Here is a 19,985-nt window from a genome sequence, read left to right on the forward strand (position 1 = left end):
AGAACCTAAAAAGATGATGCTTCCATTTTTACTATCCCCTTTGCTGCTGCAACACTGAAAGTAATTATTTTGCCTTTAAATAGAGTTTGTCATGATTTTGACTCATGAACTTTGACGTGTGTTTGAACTCATGACCCTTCTACTTGCAGCAACCTCATTTTCATTCTTTTGTGCTGTTCCAGTCTTCATAATAACCTTCAACACAGTAGTTGTGGGTGTGACTTGTCTTCTTTTGTAAGACCCGTAGTTGTAGCTCAGCTGAGGACCAAGCCAACACTCATTCCAATGCAAATGTGATGGAGTCAGCACTGGACATGGAGATGGATGTAGTCTTCACAGATGGCAGTGGGTGATGCATCCTACCTTCTCCTGGGACAACTGAGGAATTATTATCTTTGTTAGTATTACTATTAAGAAACAAAAGTAGTTGCATGAGAGTATTAAACATGGACAATGGTAATTATATCCTCTTGACTGGTATCACCAACTCCTCGGTTGCCAGTGCAAAACTTAAGCATATAGCCTGTCAATTTTGCAACTGGTGTGAATTGAAATACATTGAATTGAAAGCCTGCATAGCATTAACATTTTATATTTGACGTTCTTCAAAGCAGATTATCTTGTTTCTTGATGAAATCTTACTATTTGGATTTTTTACCGATGACACACCTATCAACAACACTAACACTACCTCCATAAGACATAAGACACTTAACACACCAATAACCCTAGAACAGGGGTTGACAACTCAGGTGCAGAACTGAGCTTGTCAACACAATGCATGTTGCACAGGTTAAACACATAAAAAAATACTCAGGTGATAAAATAAATATTATCAAGTAATAAAATAGACATTATTGCTGGGTGGGCAGTTCTGGCAGACAAGGAAAGTGTTGTTTAAAATATTGTTTTTGTACATCTTTGTCGGACAAGTGGTTTTATAAAGCACTTTATTGACCTTTTACTTTTTATTACACTGACAGTAACAAGCATAGTCACCTTGAGTTATTGTTACTTCACCGGGTTCACTTTTTCCTACTACAGCCTCTCCGCCCTGCTCGTTCCATGTCTGTGTATGTGTATGCAGGAGCATGCACTGCGTATAGAGCATTGCCAGAAGACGACAAATATGCTCAACCGTCAGAGTAAATATGTTTTAATCACTGTTTAAATTATTAAGGAGAGAAGTTTAAATAATTGTTGAAGATGTGCGTGACTGAGCATCCCCTGATGACATCGGCGTAAAATATGTGCTGGATGCGGACAGTCTCGGCCCAGTTTTAACCTCTGCTATGTACCATACTAAAGCAGCGACAGTCTGGTGCCCTCCTCGTCTGCTGCCCGCAGATGCCCTGGAGAGTGTTCTGCTTGAAGGTTTGTCGATTAGTGACATTACAGGCCTTTATCAGCATTGGTGTGGGGAGCAAAGTTCTCCACACTGATGGTTAAAAAGCCTTGTAATGTTGATCTATTGTAAGCACTCATGTCAATAAACCAAAGATACAGAGTTGACCCCATGACACACTTGGAAAGACAGCTCTTTTATTTACAGCTATGAACAATCCAGATTTAAAAGGAGTTGAGCCCACCAACCTAATGAACATACAGATGCAGAAATAACTAAATGTCAACATGTTGATATGGACAAATAGCCTAAATAAATAGAAATTAATAAAAGTAAGAATATATAATTAATAAGAAATTAATAAATCTTTCATGTATTATAAATGCAAAAGGTGTCACGGGTATGGTGAGGACCCAAATGCAGCACAGGCAGACGAGATCTTAATTGGTAATGAACTTTATTTTTCACTGCAGTCTAAAACAGTTCTTAACAGTGGCAGGGTGAAAAGTCTTTGTTCCCAGTGATCTTCAGCGAGATCCGGCAAGGAGTGAGTCTGGTGTTGCTGAGTGGAGGCAAGGTCCACAGCAGGAGGATTACCTAGATGCAGACAGGTTCAGTGGTGAGCTGTGTAGCAGGCCGGAGCAGGTAGCAAGCAGGTAGCAAGCAGGTGGCAGGCAGATAGCAGGCAGATAGCAGGCAGATAGCAGGCAGATAGCAGGTAGCAGGCCGGAGCAGGTAGCAGGCAGGTAGCAGGCAGATAGCAGGTAGCAGGCCGGAGCAGGTAGGTAGCAGGTAGCAGGCCGGAGCAGGTAGCAGGCAGATAACAGGTAGCAGGCCGGAGAGAGAAATGCTGGAGGTCAGGCATTTACGCAAGACAATCTGGCACTGAAGCAGAGACAGGAGCAGGCTTATATGCAGCCAGGGCTGTCACAGGTGTGGAGAGTTGGCCTGATGAGGGGGCGTGGCTAACAGGTAGAGTGGAGCAGAGACAGAGGAGTGGAAAAATACCAGCAGACAGGAGATGAGCAGACTGTGACAGAACCCCCCCCTCAAGGGACGGCTCTCGACGTCCCAAGACGAATGGACCAAACCGGGTGGGAGGCGGGGGCCTGGAGGAGGGCTAATACTCGTCCGAGAGCCCAGTGTCCATCTCCAAGACCCTGGTCCCGGGGAGACTGTCGTCGCTGTCGTTTGGGGACTCCGACGGAGGATGTGGTCTGGGAGGTGGCCTGGTTCTGGACGTCTGGGTGGAGTTGCGTCGATGGAAATCCCTGATGATGGTGCGGTCCAAGATGTTCCTCCCAGGAACCCAGAACCTTTCTTCAGGGCCGTAACCCTCCCAGTCCACCAAGTACTGGAATCCCCTCCCACGCCGGCGAGACTGCAGGATACGACGGACAGTGTAGGCGGGACCTCCATCAATGAGGCGAGGAGGCGGTGGAGGTGGTGTGGCAGGAACCAGGGCGCTCTCTTGGACCGGTTTAACCTTGGAGACATGAAACGTGGGATGAACCCGCATGGATCTAGGGAGTTTGAGCCTCACTGCCACTGGGTTGACGATCTCCTGGATCTCGAACGGGCCGATGAAGCGAGGAGCCAGTTTCTTGGATTCCACCCGGAGGGGAAGATCACGGGTGGAAAGCCAAACTTTCTGACCCGGCTGGTAGTCTGGGGCCTTGGAGCGGTGGCGATTGGCGGCCGCGGTGTAGCGGTCAGCGGCCCGGAGTAGAGCCGCCCTGGCTCGGGTCCAAGTCCTGCGACAACGGCGGATGAAGTCCTGGACAGAGGGGCAGGATGTTTCTTTCTCAAGTGCCGGAAAAAGCGGTGGTTGGAACCCATAGGTGCACTCAAAGGGGGAGAGACCGGTGGCGGAGCTGGTCAAGGTGTTGTGGGCGTATTCTACCCATAGAAGCTGTTCGGACCAAGAAGTAGGGTCTTGAGACGTCATGCAGCGTAGTGCCGTTTCCATCTCCTGATTCTTGCGTTCGGTCTGGCCGTTGGACTGGGGGTGGTACCCCGAGGACAGGCTGACGGTGGCTCCCAGGAGCGAGCAGAACTCCCTCCAGAATACTGAGGCGAACTGGGGACCCCGATCAGAGACCACGTCCACTGGGATGCCATGGAGACGGATGACGTGGAGGAGGAGTAGTTTAGCCGTCTCTTTGGCAGATGGGAGTTTGGGCAGGGGCACGAAATGTGCCATCTTGCTGAACCTATCTACCACCGTCAGGATAGTAGTGTTGCCGCTGGATGGTGGTAGACCGGTGACAAAGTCCAAAGAAATGTGCGACCAGGGACGATGAGGCACAGGCAGAGGATGTAGAAGACCGGCAGGGGCATGATGAGCCGGCTTGTGCTGGTTGCAGGTGGGACAGGCATTGACGAACCCCCGAATGTCCTCATCCAGTGACATCCACCAGAACCGGCGCCGCACCACGTCCTTGGTCCGTTGGATCCCTGGATGACAGGTAAGTTGAGAGCTGTGGGCCCATTGTAGAACCTCGGACCGGAGGTCAGGCGGGACGAACAGACAGTTGGGAGGGCAAGCACTTGGTCCGGGCTGGTCTTGGGCGGCGACCCTGACCTTCTCCTCTATCTCCCAGGTGAGTGTGGCCACCAGACGGGAAGAAGGCAGGATAGTGTCTGGGTCGGTCCTGTCCCCCTCCTTTTCCGAGAACTGACGGGACAGGGCATCGGGCTTGACGTTGCGGGACCCCGGTCGATAGGAGAGGGAAAAGTTGAAGCGGGTCAGGAAGAGTGCCCATCGAGACTGGCGGGAGTTCAGTCTTTTGGCGGACTGGAGGTACTCAAGGTTTTTATGGTCAGTCCATACCAGAAACGGCAGTTTAGTCCCCTCGAGCCAGTGTCGCCACTCTTCTAAAGCCAACTTGACGGCGAGGAGCTCTTGGTTTCCAATGTCATAATTCCTCTCTGCCGGGGTCAAACGTCGGGAATAGAATGCGCAGGGGTGCAACCTCTGGTCGGAGGCTGCTCTCTGGGACAAGACAGCCCCCACTCCCGAGTCGGAAGCGTCCACCTCGACCACGAACTGCCGTTCAGGGTCCGGTATTTGGAGGATGGGGGCCGAGGTGAATCGTGTCTTCAGGGCCAGAAAAGAGTCATTGGCGGCCGTGGACCAGAGAAACGGAACCTTGGAGGAGGTAAGAGCTGTGAGGGGGGCCGCCACCGAACTGTAGCCCCTGATGAACTTCCGGTAGAAGTTGGCGAAGCCCAGGAAACGTTGCAGCTGCTTGCGGGAATCAGGGGCGGGCCAAGTGGTGACGGCAGAAACCTTGGCTGAGTCCATCTCCACGGTCCCTCTCCCTACAACGTACCCCAGGAAGGAGACAGACGAGACGTGAAACTCACACTTCTCGGCCTTGATGAACAGGGAGTTTTCCAGCAGACGTTGGAGGACCTTCTGGACGTGATGTACATGTTCCTCTCTGGAGCGGGAGAAGATCAGAATGTCATCAAGGTACACGAAGACAACCTTGTTGAGCATGTCCCTGAGCACGTCGTTGACCAGAGCCTGGAAGACAGCAGGAGCGTTGGTGAGGCCGAAGGGCATCACCAGGTACTCGTAGTGACCAGTGGGGGTATTGAACGCCGTCTTCCACTCGTCCCCCTCGCGGATCCGGACCAGGTGGTAGGCGTTGCGCAGGTCAAGCTTGGTGAATATGGTGGCCCCCTCTAGGAGCTCGAAAGCTGAGGAGATGAGAGGCAGGGGGTACCGGTTCTTGATGGTAATGTCATTCAATCCACGATAATCAATGCAGAGGCGGAGTGTCTTGTCTTTCTTCTCCACGAAGAAGAAACCTGCTCCAGCCGGAGACGAGGAAGGGCGGATGATGCCTGCCGCTAGACCGTCATTGATATATGTCTCCATCGCCCCCCTCTCAGGAACGGACAGGGAATACAGGCGTCCTCTGGGCGGCGTGGCACCGGGCTGGAGGTTGATGGCACAGTCATAGGGCCGATGTGGGGGCAGGGAGGTTGCCTTGGGCTTACTGAAGACCTCCCTGAAGTCCAGATACTCAGCCGGGACCCCCAGCACATCAGTAGAAGAACTGGTCGTGGCAGAAGGTCGTGGTGTGGCGGCTTGCTTGAGGCAGACCTGGTGACACGATGAACTCCACCCCAGGATCGCCCCTGTGGTCCAATCAAGGTGTGGATTGTGACGTCGGAGCCATGGGAACCCCAGAAGGAGAGGATGACGAGAGTGCAGGATGTGAAACTGGAGTGTTTCATGGTGGTTCCCGGAAATTAACATCCGTATAGGCACTGTCAGGTGGGTCACAGTTCCCAGAAGTCGGCCATCCAGAGCGTTGGTGGAAACTGGAGCTGGCAGGGGAATCTGACCGACACCCAGCTGCAGAGCTAGGTTAGAGTCCATAATGTTGGCATCAGAGCCAGAGTCAATGAGGGTGGCGAGGGTCTGGGATCCCTCAGGCAGTAGCAGGCGGACCTGGCACAGGGATCGTGGGCTGGAGGAGGAGCTAGATGTATGACTCACCAGGAACTCCTTCCTTCCTGATGAGCCCGACCTTTTAGCGGGCACCTGGAAATAAAGTGTCCCGCTTGGCCACAATACAGGCAGAGGCTCCCCTCGCGGCGTCTCCTCCTCTCTTCTGGAGTTAGACTGGCCCGACCCACCTGCATGGGTTCAGGCTCCCCTGAATACCGGCAGCCAGAAAGCATCGATACGTCGGAAGCCGCTGGTGAAGCTTGAATGGACTTGAATGCGACGGTCGATGCGGGACGCCAGCTCAATGATGCCGTCGACAGTGGTGGGAAGGTCGTATGAAATCAGTTCGTCTTAATGTAGTCAGCGAGCCCCATCAGGAATGCGTCGCACTGGGCAGCCTGGTTCCACTCACTGGAGCTAGCCTGGGTGCGGAAGTGGATGGAGTAATCGGCCACTGAACGAGACCCTTGCTTCAGACCCAGAAGCCCTCCAGAAGCGTCCGGACCTCGGGAAGCTTCTCCGAACACTTTGCGGAGCTCAGCGGCGAAGGCTTGGAAAGTGGAGCACGCTGGAGTGCGACGCTCCCACTCGGCTGTTCCCCACAGCCGAGCGCGCCCCGTCAGATGATTCACGGTGAACGCCACCCTGGCGTCTTCCAAAGCGAAGGTGTGGGGCTGGAGGGCAAACAGGATGGAACAGTTCGTGAGGAACGGGCGGCAGCCCTCCGCGTCTCCGGCGTAGCGTTCAGGAACCCCCACACGAGGCTCCGAGGCGGAAGCAGAGGCAGCCGGGACTGGTAGAGGCTGGACTGGTTCTGGAGGCAGAGGGACAGCTTGAGCAAAAGCTGCGGCGAGTTGTTGGACCTGCGAGGCTAGCAAGGTAAACGCCTGCTCCTGCTTAGTCACCGCCAGTCGAACATCTGCTGAGTTCGAAAGCAGCAGCGCCTCGTGGTGCTGGAGCATCGCCTCTACATTCTCCAGGCGATCCATCGGCGTGTGCGCTGGGTCCATGTCTGGCCAGATTGTACTGTCACGGGTATGGTGAGGACCCAAATGCAGCACAGGCAGACGAGATCTTAATTGGTAATGAACTTTATTTTTCACTGCAGTCTAAAACAGTTCTTAACAGTGGCAGGGTGAAAAGTCTTTGTTCCCAGTGATCTTCAGCGAGATCCGGCAAGGAGTGAGTCTGGTGTTGCTGAGTGGAGGCAAGGTCCACAGCAGGAGGATTACCTAGATGCAGACAGGTTCAGTGGTGAGCTGTGTAGCAGGCCGGAGCAGGTAGCAAGCAGGTAGCAAGCAGGTGGCAGGCAGGTAGCAGGCAGATAGCAGGCAGATAGCAGGCAGATAGCAGGTAGCAGGCCGGAGCAGGTAGCAGGCAGGTAGCAGGCAGATAGCAGGTAGCAGGCCGGAGCAGGTAGCAGGCAGGTAGCAGGCAGGTAGCAGGTAGCAGGCCGGAGCAGGTAGCAGGCAGGTAGCAGGTAGCAGGCCGGAGCAGGTAGCAGGCAGATAACAGGTAGCAGGCCGGAGAGAGAAATGCTGGAGGTCAGGCATTTACGCAAGACAATCTGGCACTGAAGCAGAGACAGGAGCAGGCTTATATGCAGCCAGGGCTGTCACAGGTGTGGAGAGTTGGCCTGATGAGGGGGCGTGGCTAACAGGTAGAGTGGAGCAGAGACAGAGGAGTGGAAAAATACCAGCAGACAGGAGATGAGCAGACTGTGACAAAAGGATATACTCGACATAAATATATGAATACCCGTTTCCTCACCAAACATTATTTATATTTTCAACAAATGTATGTACTTTAATATTCATATCCCTATAGAATTGAGCTCATTATTTACTTACACATATTACACATTATTTTTTTATTAATTTTATTTTGTGTAAGTAATACAGTTCATTATATTCATTAAGTCTTCAGCTGATAGACCCTGTTTTTGGCTCACTATGAATCAGGTGTAGGTTGGTAATGCATTTTATAAACAATGATTAGATATGTATATATAAATATACAGTATATCAGAGTATATTATATATATTATGTATTATATTGTATATTTGTTTTGCTATAACCACAAATTTGAATAGAGTGTGTTCTTTTGGTGTAATGTGACCATGTTGCAAAGGAACATTTCTCTAACGTTTTCCTTTCACACATGCACAATGCAACAGGAAATTCTCTGCTTAGACACGTTCTCAACAACAAAAAATCCTCAAAAGATTCAGGTGAGGGCTGATGTAGCAGGAGGATGTAGGTGTTTGTTTTGTTGTTGTTCCTATCCACGCCTCATTTTTAGTAAAACTACGAGGCTGCAGCGGATTTTGGTTTAATAATAGCATGGTAAAACAGTCTCACATACACAAACACACACACAAAGAAAACAGAAACTTCTCTGAAACAAGTTGTTGAAATGGGTTGGGTGTCACTGGTTTGAAAACCTTTGACAGGCACATTGTATTGCTCTGCTGTATGGAGTGTGGAGACAGTCTATTAGAAGTGCAGAGTTTATATTTTTGAATGTGCTTTCCCCTTTTCCTTCAAGGAAACAACGTGGGAGATAATGGGAAAATAGCCTTAAACTGAGTATAGGAGTGAAAAAAAAAGATAAGAGGGGAAAGATTTTCTCACCTTTGCAGTTCTCCCAGGGCAACGCATTAAAACACATGATACTTTATAACACTGGATAATTTCCGTCTCCCCAACTTGCCCCTAATCAGATCAATATTACATGTCGAGGGAGATGAAATCAGATTTGTGCTCAAAGGAGGTAACCTTACATACAAATCCAGTAAAAGTGTGACTTATACTTTCAGACAGACAAGGAAACACGAAATTCAATATGAGGCTCTTGAAAGCCCTACTTTTTGGCATCTCAAGACCAAAGTGATCTGATGATGTGATGACCTGTTGAGGAGAGTCATGCATGGCGGATGGAAGCCATTAGGAGACAATGATTCAATAAAGCCATTGGGGGGAGAATGGAGATACCAGACTCTACTTTGAGCAGTAAACCACGACTCTCAGGAGAATAAAGTGATGTGTGCTACTTAGGGCTGAATTGCATTTCTATCCAAATGTATTTAGTGTATAAGTAATGACTTTGTCAAAGTGTACCTGTTCACACAGCAAGGAGAGTTCATTAGATGAAACTGTACCTTCAAACAAGCCCCGAGTCAGCAATCACGATGGGTCACCAGTATATTTTATCAGCTGTGGCTAATTACTGTTGAAGTGGTCCAAGAACAAATTTAAACTATTTGCTGTGGTCTGCACTATTTACACATGATCAAAAACTGCATTCAAGACAGATAACCACAACTTTTTTATAAAAAACTAAGTTTGGACTGTGCTTGTCCTGGGTAAAGAGGAACAGCAGATTGGGGGTTTCATTTCGCACACACACAAACACACATGTGTATGTATGCATCTTAGTGAGGACACTCATTTACCAGCCCTTGCACTAACCTTAAAGGTTCAGTGTGTAGAATGTAGTGACACCTAGTGGTGAAGTTGCATGTTGCAGCTGAATACCCCTCACCTTCCTAACATGAAAGAGAACCTGTGATAGCCTTCAGATGTCAGAAAAACTCAAAAGGTGTTTAGTTTGTCCAGTCTGGGCTACTGTAAAAACATGGCGGCCTCGGTAGAGAGGACCGGCTGCAGATGTTAATATTAGGCATTATTGACATACACACACTTTAACGTGTGGTAAGATACACATCATGTTCACACACACACACACACACACACACACAAGGCCAACATCTGAGGGAGGTGAGGCAGATAATGAGCAGACCTCGGCCAAAACCCTCCCTCACACACACACACAAACACAGTACGTCATGTGGTTCTTCTTCCCAAACTTCAGATGTTCCCATGCTCCTTATCAAACAAGGAGTCTGCCACAACGGACAGATTAGACTTAGAGGAGGTTTTCATGCCTTTTCTCACAGTGTTCCATGAATCACTTCATTATATTTATATAATTATATATATATATATATATTATATAATTTCTAAGACGTCCTCTCTCCTGTGCATGGTACGTTCCACACATCAGTACACACACAATGAGATCATCAGTCTTAGAATGCTTTGAGGCCGGAACGCTATGACCTCTGGTAACCGCGACATGGCGTGCACGCCCAGATCATCATCATCAACACGCGACGCCAGGAGGAGGACCCAACGAGCCAGGAGGGCAGGACTGCCTTGTGAACCAGCCAACAAGGCACTGCCCCGCGTACAAGAACCTCTGTCACGCCCAGTGTATCGATATACAAACTATGTGCGCACTCTGTCTAAGCGCCTTTTTTCCTGTGCAGCCTACTGCGTAGGACTGGAGGCCCATGCCTGGGCCCATGCATGATCATTTGCTAGACACCGCAGTTTCCTGACCTGTGACCTCTGAATAAACTTGCTTAATTTTAACTTGAGAACGACGACTCCTGCCTTTGATTTCCACCCGCAACAGTATTTAAATATAAAGAGCTCGTTCGAGGGTGAAGACAATTTATACAATTAAGATGAAATACACTAGTGAAAACATCACTAGGATAATTTTATATTCAATTTATGCCAATAGATCCCTTCCACCTCAATCTTACACACTGAACCTTTAACCATCACATCTAAATGTCTGGACCCTAAAACTAACCCTAAGATATACCTAAACTTAATTCTAACCCTAGTGATCTCTTTTTACTTGTGACCACACCCACACAGCGATCAGTGGTGTAGGCTGTGGTCAGGGATGAAACAGGCCTAAAACTTTGAACCAGAGAGAGCAGAGTGATCGCAAGAAAAGAAAAACAACTGCTTTTCATGTTAAGATGTTTAAGAAGAGTAAATAATTGATTTTTTTGTGGCAGTAAACATTCTTCCATTTACACTTTACAAACAAGACTGTTGACATTTAATATTTTACAAATCTTCAGTAAAATATATGAAAAGACCAAAACCAACAATTGTTCAAACTATTATGTTGTTATGATACTGTACTCTAAGTACTGTAAGATATCAAAATCTAAAAAACACACTTGTTCAAGTAGCCATGGTTATTAGATACCATATGTAGACCTCAACAAATTAAATCTTCTTATGTCTTCAGCCTGTTAATACTTGTTTACACTGACTCAATAATTAACTCTTAATAAACCAATGAAGGCCAAAACTTGATAGGTTTGGATTAATCTATCTTGTTAGGTCTTTAAATCTTGTTCACATTTTCACTGTGTGTGAAAATCAGCCCTGAACATTTTGAGCCACTGATTGCAATTTACAGGCCCATTGCACTGAGAACAAAATATATTGACTTTCATCTTAATCCTGATATAATCTCCTGAAAGTGAAACCCAGACAACGACCCCTTGGCTTCCATCATAAACCAGAACTATAAACCTAACTTCATTGCGACGTTTAATCCAATCCATATGGCATCAGATTTATCTGCAGGCAAATCATTGCCTGAGATAAGTATCTCCTGGCTAGATTAATTGACTGCAGAAGAAAGTAAAATAAAAAAAGAAGGATGAAGAAATATTTTAGGGCCACACTTCAGAGACCCAGAGCAGTGACCTGTGTGTAAATTTGTGTGTATGTGTGCGTGTAGATGAGAGGGATACTTTGAAAATATTTTAGAGCCACATTTAGAAACCCTCAGTATATCCTGCTCCCAAATGACACTGTTACACTTCAAATCAAATGTGAGGTTGGTGAGATAGATGTGTGTGCGTGTGTGATAACATTCCCGGAATATATTACCCTGTGAAACCCAGGATATTTGGCCCGGTACGTGATGTGGGAACATGGCTGCAAAAGCTGGCATATAAAATTCTAAGTGTAACCACATTTTGGCATAATTGTTTGGACGCTGTTGCGGGTGGAAATCAAAGGCAGGAGGCGTCGTTCTCAAGTTAAAATTAAGCAGGTTTATTCAGAGGTCACAGGTCAGGAAAATGACACACAAGGGCACAAGAATGGCGGGAGAAAACCTTTTTGGTCTCAGAAGGCTACAGCAGTGTCAGGGTTACGGATAGCCAAGCCCAGAAGTATACTTTATTGTGTGTGTGTGCGCGCATGTAGAGACTCCCCAGAGAGACAGTAATTACCATGATGGTAAATCACCTTTTATCCAGGACACACACAGTTGTGGATCAATGCTCAACAACGTGTGGTTTGCGTCGACACAATTATCATTGCAGTCAATAAGATCAAAATATTACTGCATGGCCTTGGCTTTGAATAAAAGAAGAAAATTTGGAAAACAGCACATGGCAGGGTAGATGTGCTTTTTCACGTTCTGTTTAAGTGAGGGGTCAGGGTCAGGTTTCATGGCATATTGGATACATAGTAATTAATAGGTAATGAGACTTTTAAAATATAAGTGCACACAATAGATTAGCATGACTCAATGCTAGGTCTTTCACATTCACCGTGTAACATTTAATGCAATCCCATCAGTGTGTGCAGTTTACTTTACATTATTGTCTGCCTCACTTACCTATGTGTAGGCAGACTAACTGACTAAGGAAGTCATGGAGTACTCACGCTCTTCAGCTGAACTTTCTAACGTCTTCTGCCATCGGGCTCGTGAACCACGACGCAGTCTGTTGGGCATATCGTTTGAGTTCAGTGATGGGGAAGTCTCCCCGTGCAAAGTGAATAATTGTCGTGAAAGAATTCGTGCTCTGGGTTAGGAAGAGTCTCGTCTTGGATGGAGGCTTGTCGCATCAGCACCTATCCGCTGCAATCCCGCTCCACTGCGTTTGTCGCCGCCAAGGGTGTTGAGTTGTCCACTTAAAAGGGAGTTAACTGCACCACCCTGTGTGGAATGTCAGTCTTTCCCTATGACCTCACTCTACACCTACAGTACACCAAAACCCAAGAATAAATAAACCTTTCCTAAGAGATGGATGTCCTGTTTTAAGATGGGCAGTTCAGTACTGGCTGATGTGTTTGAGAAGATAGTTCCAGAGGGAGGGGCAGCAATGTCTGACCAGGTCAGGTGCTTAGTTAGAGTTAGATAGCATCTTCACCTATCTTGGTCTATTCCTGCAGGTTTTCTTCCAGTCGGCGAGCAGTGAACAGGATAGATCGATGGCGGGATAGATCCCACTGAGATTCAGCCTGGCAGCAGCAAAACCCAGCTCATCTCCTTCCCCCTTTGCAGAGAAGGGAAAGCAGTCTTGTCCACAATCAAACCCTTAAGAACATATCATTTTATTATTTCAGAGTACCTCATTGGCTTCGTTTGCAGGAATTCAAATTCTTGATTCTTGTAAGAGGTTAGTTTATAGGACAGAATGGATGTAGGCATCTAAATTAATTGAGCCCTCAAAGGATAGGGGCACTGCATATCATGGAATGCCTTGTGTGCTCATGCCAAAGAGCAGGGGTAACATGTGGTGAAATAAAGCTTGTATACAACTGCACTCTATCCCCCCAGCAGCCCCCTCCCCTCCCCTAAGCACACTTATTGTCTTTTGCAAACTGGCACAGCCAATTATCAAACAGGTTGGTTACACCGACAATCTACTGCATTGTTTCCTTAACAAGCATTGTTTTATGAAGCCAATAATTTCTTCACACGCCTCTTCTGACAGTTACTGCATTTGTTTCACCAATGTTTGTCTGATGGTAGTCGTTCGCTTGTGAATTATGAAGAAAATTATGACTTTGCAATGCGAGACAAGGCTCACAATTTACTGCTAAATCGAAAGCAGTGTTCTCCTTGTGAGAAGCTGTTATAATTAAAAACTATTGGCTAAATGTTTGGTTTTTCTTTGTATTGAATATAATGAAATCATCTCCTCTTCATTTGTGTTTCTGACAAGTTATTGAATTTCCAGTTTCATCCAACTGTGTAGCTTTTGTACACACTATTTTTTGAGGACAGATACAAAGTAGCTGGATTACTGTCAGATCACTGCCCATTGCATTTTCCCTTAATGCACAGGTATAACAAAAAAATACAGAATACATACATCAGTGTGCAGGTAAAACATTTTTTCAAAAATTTACACCAGAAACACTCTCCAAACACTTAGTAAGGAACAGTATGGGGTTCTGCTCCAGCTTCTTCCACCAAGCTGTCATGAAAATCCTGCTGCAATCCTTCACATAATGTATTATATGTTTTCCTAAGCCTGGTGCGGTGCATTGTGATCACTCGTCAATATAGAATCCTTTATTAGTCCCACAGTGGGGAAATTTGAGGGTTTTACATCAGCAGCGCAGGCACAGTGCAACAAGAACAAACGAAAGAGCAAAACTACAAAGTAAGAAACAAAAAACAACAATGAGCAAAAAGAAAAAGTAAACAGTCAAATAAGCAAATAAATAGTAAGTAGTAGAACAACTGACCAATACAATTAAATAATTAGATAATTAAATTAAATAATTAAATAAATTAAATTGCAAATATTGTGTTGTGTGTTAATGGGGTCACAGCTGGTTATACAGTCTGACAGCAGCGGGAAGGAAGGACCTGCGATACCTCTCCCTCACACACCGGGGGTGAATCAGCCGGTGGCTGAAGGAGCTGTTTAGGGCTGCCAGGGTGTCCCGCATGGGGTGGGAGGAGTTGGCCATCAGGGAGGATAGCTTAGCAACTATCCTCCTGTCTCCTACCACCTCCACCGTATCCAGTGGACACCCCAGCACACTGCTGGCCTTTCTGATGAGTTTATTAAGTCTCTTCCCGTCTGCTGTCGAGATGCTGCTGCCCCAGCAGACCACTCCAAAGAAGATGGCTGATGCCACCACCGAGTCGAAGAAGGTCTTCAGGAGTGCTCCCTGCACCCCAAAAGACCTCAGACTCCTCAGCAGATAGAGTCTGCTCTGTCCCTTCTTGTAGATAGCCTGTGTGTGATCAGTCCAGTCCAGTTTATTGTTTAGGTGAAGACCCAGGTATTTATATGATCTCACAATGTCAATGTCCGTTCCCTGAATGTTCACTGGTGTCGGAGGAGAGTGTTTACTCCGGCGGAAGTCCACCACCAGCTCCTTGGTTTTTCCAGAGTTGATCTGGAGGAAGTTCCGCTGGCACCATGTAATGAAGTCCTGGTTCAGTTCTCTGTATTCCCTGTCATCACCGGCGGAAATGAGGCCGACGATTGCAGAGTCATCAGAGAATTTTTGCAGGTAGCAGTTTGTAGAGTTGTATGAGAAGTCCGATGTGTAGATGGTGAAGAGGACTGGAGCTAGTACGGTTCCTTGTGGGGCCCCTGTGCTGCAGGACACCAGGTCAGACTCACACCCCCGTATACGCACATACTGTGGACGGTTGGTGAGGTAGTCCAGGATCCATGCTGTGAGGTGGTGGTCCACTCCGGTCTGCTCCAGCTTGTCCCTCAGAAGTAGAGGCTGGATGCTGTTGAAGGCACTGGAAAAATCAAAGAACATGATCCTCACAGTGCTTCCAGCCTTTTCCAGGTGAGAAAGGCATCTGTGTAGCAGGTAGATGACAGCGTCGTCCACCCCGATGCCAGACTGGTAGGCGAACTGGAGCGGGTCCAAAGATGAGCTCACCAGGGGGCGTAGGTGTACAAGGACCAGCCTCTCTAGCGTCTTCATCAGGTGGGATGTTAACGCCACCGGTCTGAAGCTGCTGAAGTCTTTGGGTCGCGGGGTCTTTGGGACTGGTATCAAGCAGGACGTTTTCCACAGCTGTGGTACCCTCCCCAGACTCAAGCTCAGATTGAAGACGTGCCTCACTATCCCACACAGCTGGGCTGCGCTGGACCTGAGGAGCCTTGAGCTGATCCCGTCTGGACCCGTGGCCTTCCTCACCTTCATCCTGCTCAGCTCATTCCTCACCTGGGCAGTTGTGAAGGACACGTTGGGGGACGGGGGCTGGGTGCTGTGGGTTGATATCAAACAAGAGATGTATTGTATTTTTTCCACTATTACCTGAAGTTAGTTTTCTCTGCTCTTGTCCATCTTGTCCCCTGCAAACACAGTTTCAGCCGGACACATTTCAGACCATTGCTCCACGTGCGACAGGATCTCACATGAAAGTCCCCTGAGGGAAAGAGAGAGAGGCAGCGGGCGAGTTTAATGCATTGAAGGGTAAAGACAGACACAGCACAGCGAGGTGGCCAGGTGCTGTAACGCCTTAGGCCAGGGGTATCCAAACTTTTTTATCCCGAGGGCCACATACAGAAAAAAATACGAAGGTCTGGGCCACTCATGCCGCCACGCCCCCCTGCCCTGGAGCGGACTGTTGACAGTGCGCCTCAATCGCATTGCTCAGATCCGGGGGGCGTGGCGGCGTTCTGAGGGACAGCTGGCAGTGGGCCATAGTCCATTACATTACATTACATTTCATTTAGCTGACGCTTTTATCCAAAGCGACTTACAATAAGTGCATTAAACCCAGAGGGTACAAACCCAGAACAAGAATCAAGAAAGTAATATTTCTTCAAAAATAAAGCAAAACTACAAGTGCTATAAGTAGGTGCCATTTAAGTGCTACTAAATTGTTAATATTTTTTTTTTTTTTTTGATGCGGGCCAAATAAAAATGGCTGGTGGGCTGGAGTTTGGACTCCCCTGCCTTAGGCAACTCCCACAGTGTTTGGGAGGTGCAGCCAAACCCAGTTTTAACAAGAGACATAAGTTTACAGAATGACTGGTCACATCTCACTCTCTATCACCTTCAGGTCTCCAACCATCTACGAACTGTTTTCTTTAGATAAGGCAAGTTAGCTGAGTTGAAGTGAATCGAGAATGATTTAACTCAAGAAATCTATTGTAACATTTTAAAAGAATCAGTTTTAGCCTAATATTTCCTAATAGATCAGATAGATGTCGTTTTAAAACAGCTGTCTTCTTCTCTGCCTTAGCTTGACAAATGATGGTAATGATAAAAACTTGAGAGAACGGTCGACATTGACATCACTTGATCAGATAGCAAGATAATACAGCACTTGGTTTGCTGGAGCTACAGACACACAGTCCCCTCACAGTTATTCAGCAGTGTTACAGAAGAAGGTTCTTCTTCCCTTTGCAGACATCGGTGATATGTGATTCTCCTTAACTTAACCTGAAACCTGCATTAACGTTGACCAGTCATTGTCTCAGTAGCCGTCGCAAAAACCTGACACGTCATCAGTAGTCGATTGGAAAATACGTGATTATCATGGAAAAAGATTGCTAGCATGCTAAAGCTAGTATGCTAACACTAGCGTTTTTTTTAAGGTTCTTTTAAAAAAAAGTGATCATAATACATTGAAATGGTATTATCATTATAGTAACTTTAAAATCCTTATCAGTGGAGAAATTACTATATTTGTCCCAGTTTACCGATGTTGCAGGGCATTCTGGGTATCCCTCCGTTTGAAGTGAGGGTCTGAAAAATCTCAGTTTGTAGGGGTATAGAGCCCTACCCCTCCATCCCAACAGGTATTGGGGCAGCCTACACCTACAAGGAAGGGGTAGGGCCAAGGGGTGAAATAGGCTTGGGCCTTAAAATGATCAATTATGTGTCAAGACCTAAAGTGGAAAGGGAGACTGTTCCTAAAGGCTCCAGTATGCTTCTACGTATCCGTTTCTCGGAGACGGATCCACGGAGGGGCAAAGAGTCTTTTTGATTTTTACTAGTCCGACCACTGTATGTTGAAAAAATTCACCGCCAAACCCATAGGTGGCGCAACGGAAGACGAGCTCAGAGAAGCCTACCCCAATTTTGGGAAGAAGAAGTCCACGTGTGTCTGTTTATCTCTGTTAGCTTGCCTCCCACACACTGAAACATGGCAACTAACAGAACTAAATAAAGTGACACCCAGCGGGTCAAGATGCTGATGTTATCGTTTCTTAGCGCAGCGGTTCCCCGGTCTTGTTTCCGAACTGTGTTGCTGATTCCACAGCTTGAAGCTCCGACCTAGCTAGCTCCCCTCCCAGCTAGCTTCAATCCCAGCTTCCACACACAGTCAGCGTGTCATGATAGAAGTGGAATTAAAGTCGTGACGGCGGGTTTTTGCACTGTTACCACCGCAGTTAGCATGGTGGCTAGCCCGCTAGCCTAGCCTGCTAGCGCCGTTTTGAAAGCTCGTTATAACCGTATGTGACCGTGCACACATGCCGTCAGTGCTCTAACGAGCCACCGGTAGCCGGACAACTCCGCTGGCTTAACACACACGTCACATTAATCGTAGAATCGTAATTGTGTTTGGGTTTGATGTGACACAGGGAAGGAAACAGGAAGTTTGAGGTCCGGAAATGACGTCGTAGGGAAATGACGTCGCATGGAAATGATGTCGTTAGCTGACCAATCACAGCCAAGAGCTGTCCGTAGGCTCTCCGACATGAAGACGGACAGTTAGAAAAATCAGAGGTGTACGAAAAGCTCTCCGAGGCGCTCGGAGAGGGCGTTCCACGACGGATAGGGCGGTCTTATCTGTCCGTAATAGAAAATACGTACAAGCATAAATTGGCCTTAAGCTTGGAATGTTTGGGGAAGGATTTGGGGTGATTGATTGGGACAAATGGAATATAATACTCATGATACTTCAGTCAGACACCTCACGATCATACGTTTATTGCAGCAGAACACGTTAAGTGTTTGGCGTCTAGGCTCCAACTTAATCACTCCCCCATATGATTACACAGATATGAGGGGAGTGATGAGCAAATAGGTGTAACCCCCGTCGGAGCCTACAGGTGGATGCTGGGGTGGTGGAGGGGCTGAAACAACCGGTAGCAATACTGCAGCAGCAATGCAAGAAAAGGGGGTGATGAGAACTTTCTCTCTGCTTAAATAGACCAACTGATAAGGTGGGTGTGACCTATCGATAGCGGAGGAGAGTGATCTATGTCACATGATTGGATCAGCGCAGCTCAAGTTGGCTGCCTGAACTAGCTTGCAGGGTTCTCTTCATTTCAGGTTATAATCAATTGAAAGCAAAATTCATGTTTAACCATTACATACTGTTCATGTCAATTGACTGTGTATTTTCTATGGAACAGTGGTTATAGAGTTCTAGTTGGAGCTTGACACTGTCAGAAGAACTGCCTGTGTTACCACCACACTTGCCAAGGTTTCCTCAGAGACAGGCACCTGGTCTTTGAAGGGTCAGGGGGAATCTTGAAACAGTGTGACGACCCCTTTCACCCTCACCTTGACACTAGGTGTCCCTGTTCTTCATTCCCCAGAGCTTTAGGTGGAGTGGGCATCAGCGTCAATCAGAGCACACCTCGGTCAGGTGGGCTCTGCCCTTTAAAAGGCCTGGCCAGATTCGTCTCGCTCTCTCTTTTGCGCTACCTATGGGACGAGGTTGGCCCCCCCCGGACTCCAGCATCCTTCTCTGTTTTGTTTTTGGAGACTTTGGTTGTTGATTATAATTTATTCTGTTAATAAATATTCTAAAAGGTTAACAGTTCACTCGTGATGTCTCCCTCTTTGCCACAGTCATGAGCCGGGCTGTGACAACAGTAAAAGAGTGAAACAGCATAGGAGTGATAATATATGGTGCACATAAAGAACAGAAGTCATACAGAGGTCAGAGTGGCCCTAACGCAGACACCAGATCTGCACCTGTTAGCACAAGTTGTGTGACAAAATAATCTAAAAAACTAATTAGAATCCATTTATTCTGAGCCAAATGAGAACAATACAGAGATCAAAAGACGGGGTGGGGGGGGTCATAAGATTATCTAGGTAAGTAAGCTGCTATTTCAGTGACGGAGGTTATGGCAGCAAGACAAACTGTGCAAGAGGCTCTTGATCTGATCTTCCAAGATGAGGAAGCAGATGGTGATTTGGAGTCAGAGCAGGAAGACAACATGGAGGAAGACTGACTACAGCTCCTCTGATGAAAACATTTATAACGAAAAACTATACTGTCAGTTGGTCCTCTAGTCCACATCAAGCTGCAGGCAGGATAGCAGCCGAAATGTCATTTGAGTGACTCAGTTTTAACGGTTATAACGGGTATACATGGTTATGTAATAAGTTCCAGAACGTTCTTGCCATTCTCACTTTTAATAGAATATATTCAAATAATATGGCTGTCACACTGCATGAAAAGAAGCGTTTGTGTCATTATGTGTCGCAGGAAAGTGTTGGCACATTCTTTGGTTAACAGCTTTTCACACAAATCTGCAGGCAGCAAAGGAAACTCTCCTGTTTCCTGCAGTTTTCAAGCCTGATAGCTGTTGTGAGGTG

General features: G+C 47.1%; 1 protein-coding gene across 1 annotated transcript; it reads right to left on the reverse strand.

Annotated features, from left to right (window-relative positions):
* Window positions 1-3,767: 3,767 nt before the first annotated feature.
* LOC133011226 (uncharacterized) lies at window positions 3,768-18,994 on the reverse strand (the record flags this gene model as incomplete). Its single annotated transcript, XM_061078929.1, has 3 exons — window positions 18,939-18,994; window positions 14,289-15,681; window positions 3,768-5,204 (listed from the first exon to the last, which is right to left on the reverse strand). Coding segments are annotated over exons 1-3 (2,886 nt in total), but the record flags the coding sequence as incomplete, so codon positions are not given.
* Window positions 18,995-19,985: the final 991 nt, after the last annotated feature.

The sequence above is a fragment of the Limanda limanda genome, chromosome 9 (assembly GCF_963576545.1).
Source record: "Limanda limanda chromosome 9, fLimLim1.1, whole genome shotgun sequence".
Classification (NCBI taxonomy): domain Eukaryota; kingdom Metazoa; phylum Chordata; class Actinopteri; order Pleuronectiformes; family Pleuronectidae; genus Limanda; species Limanda limanda.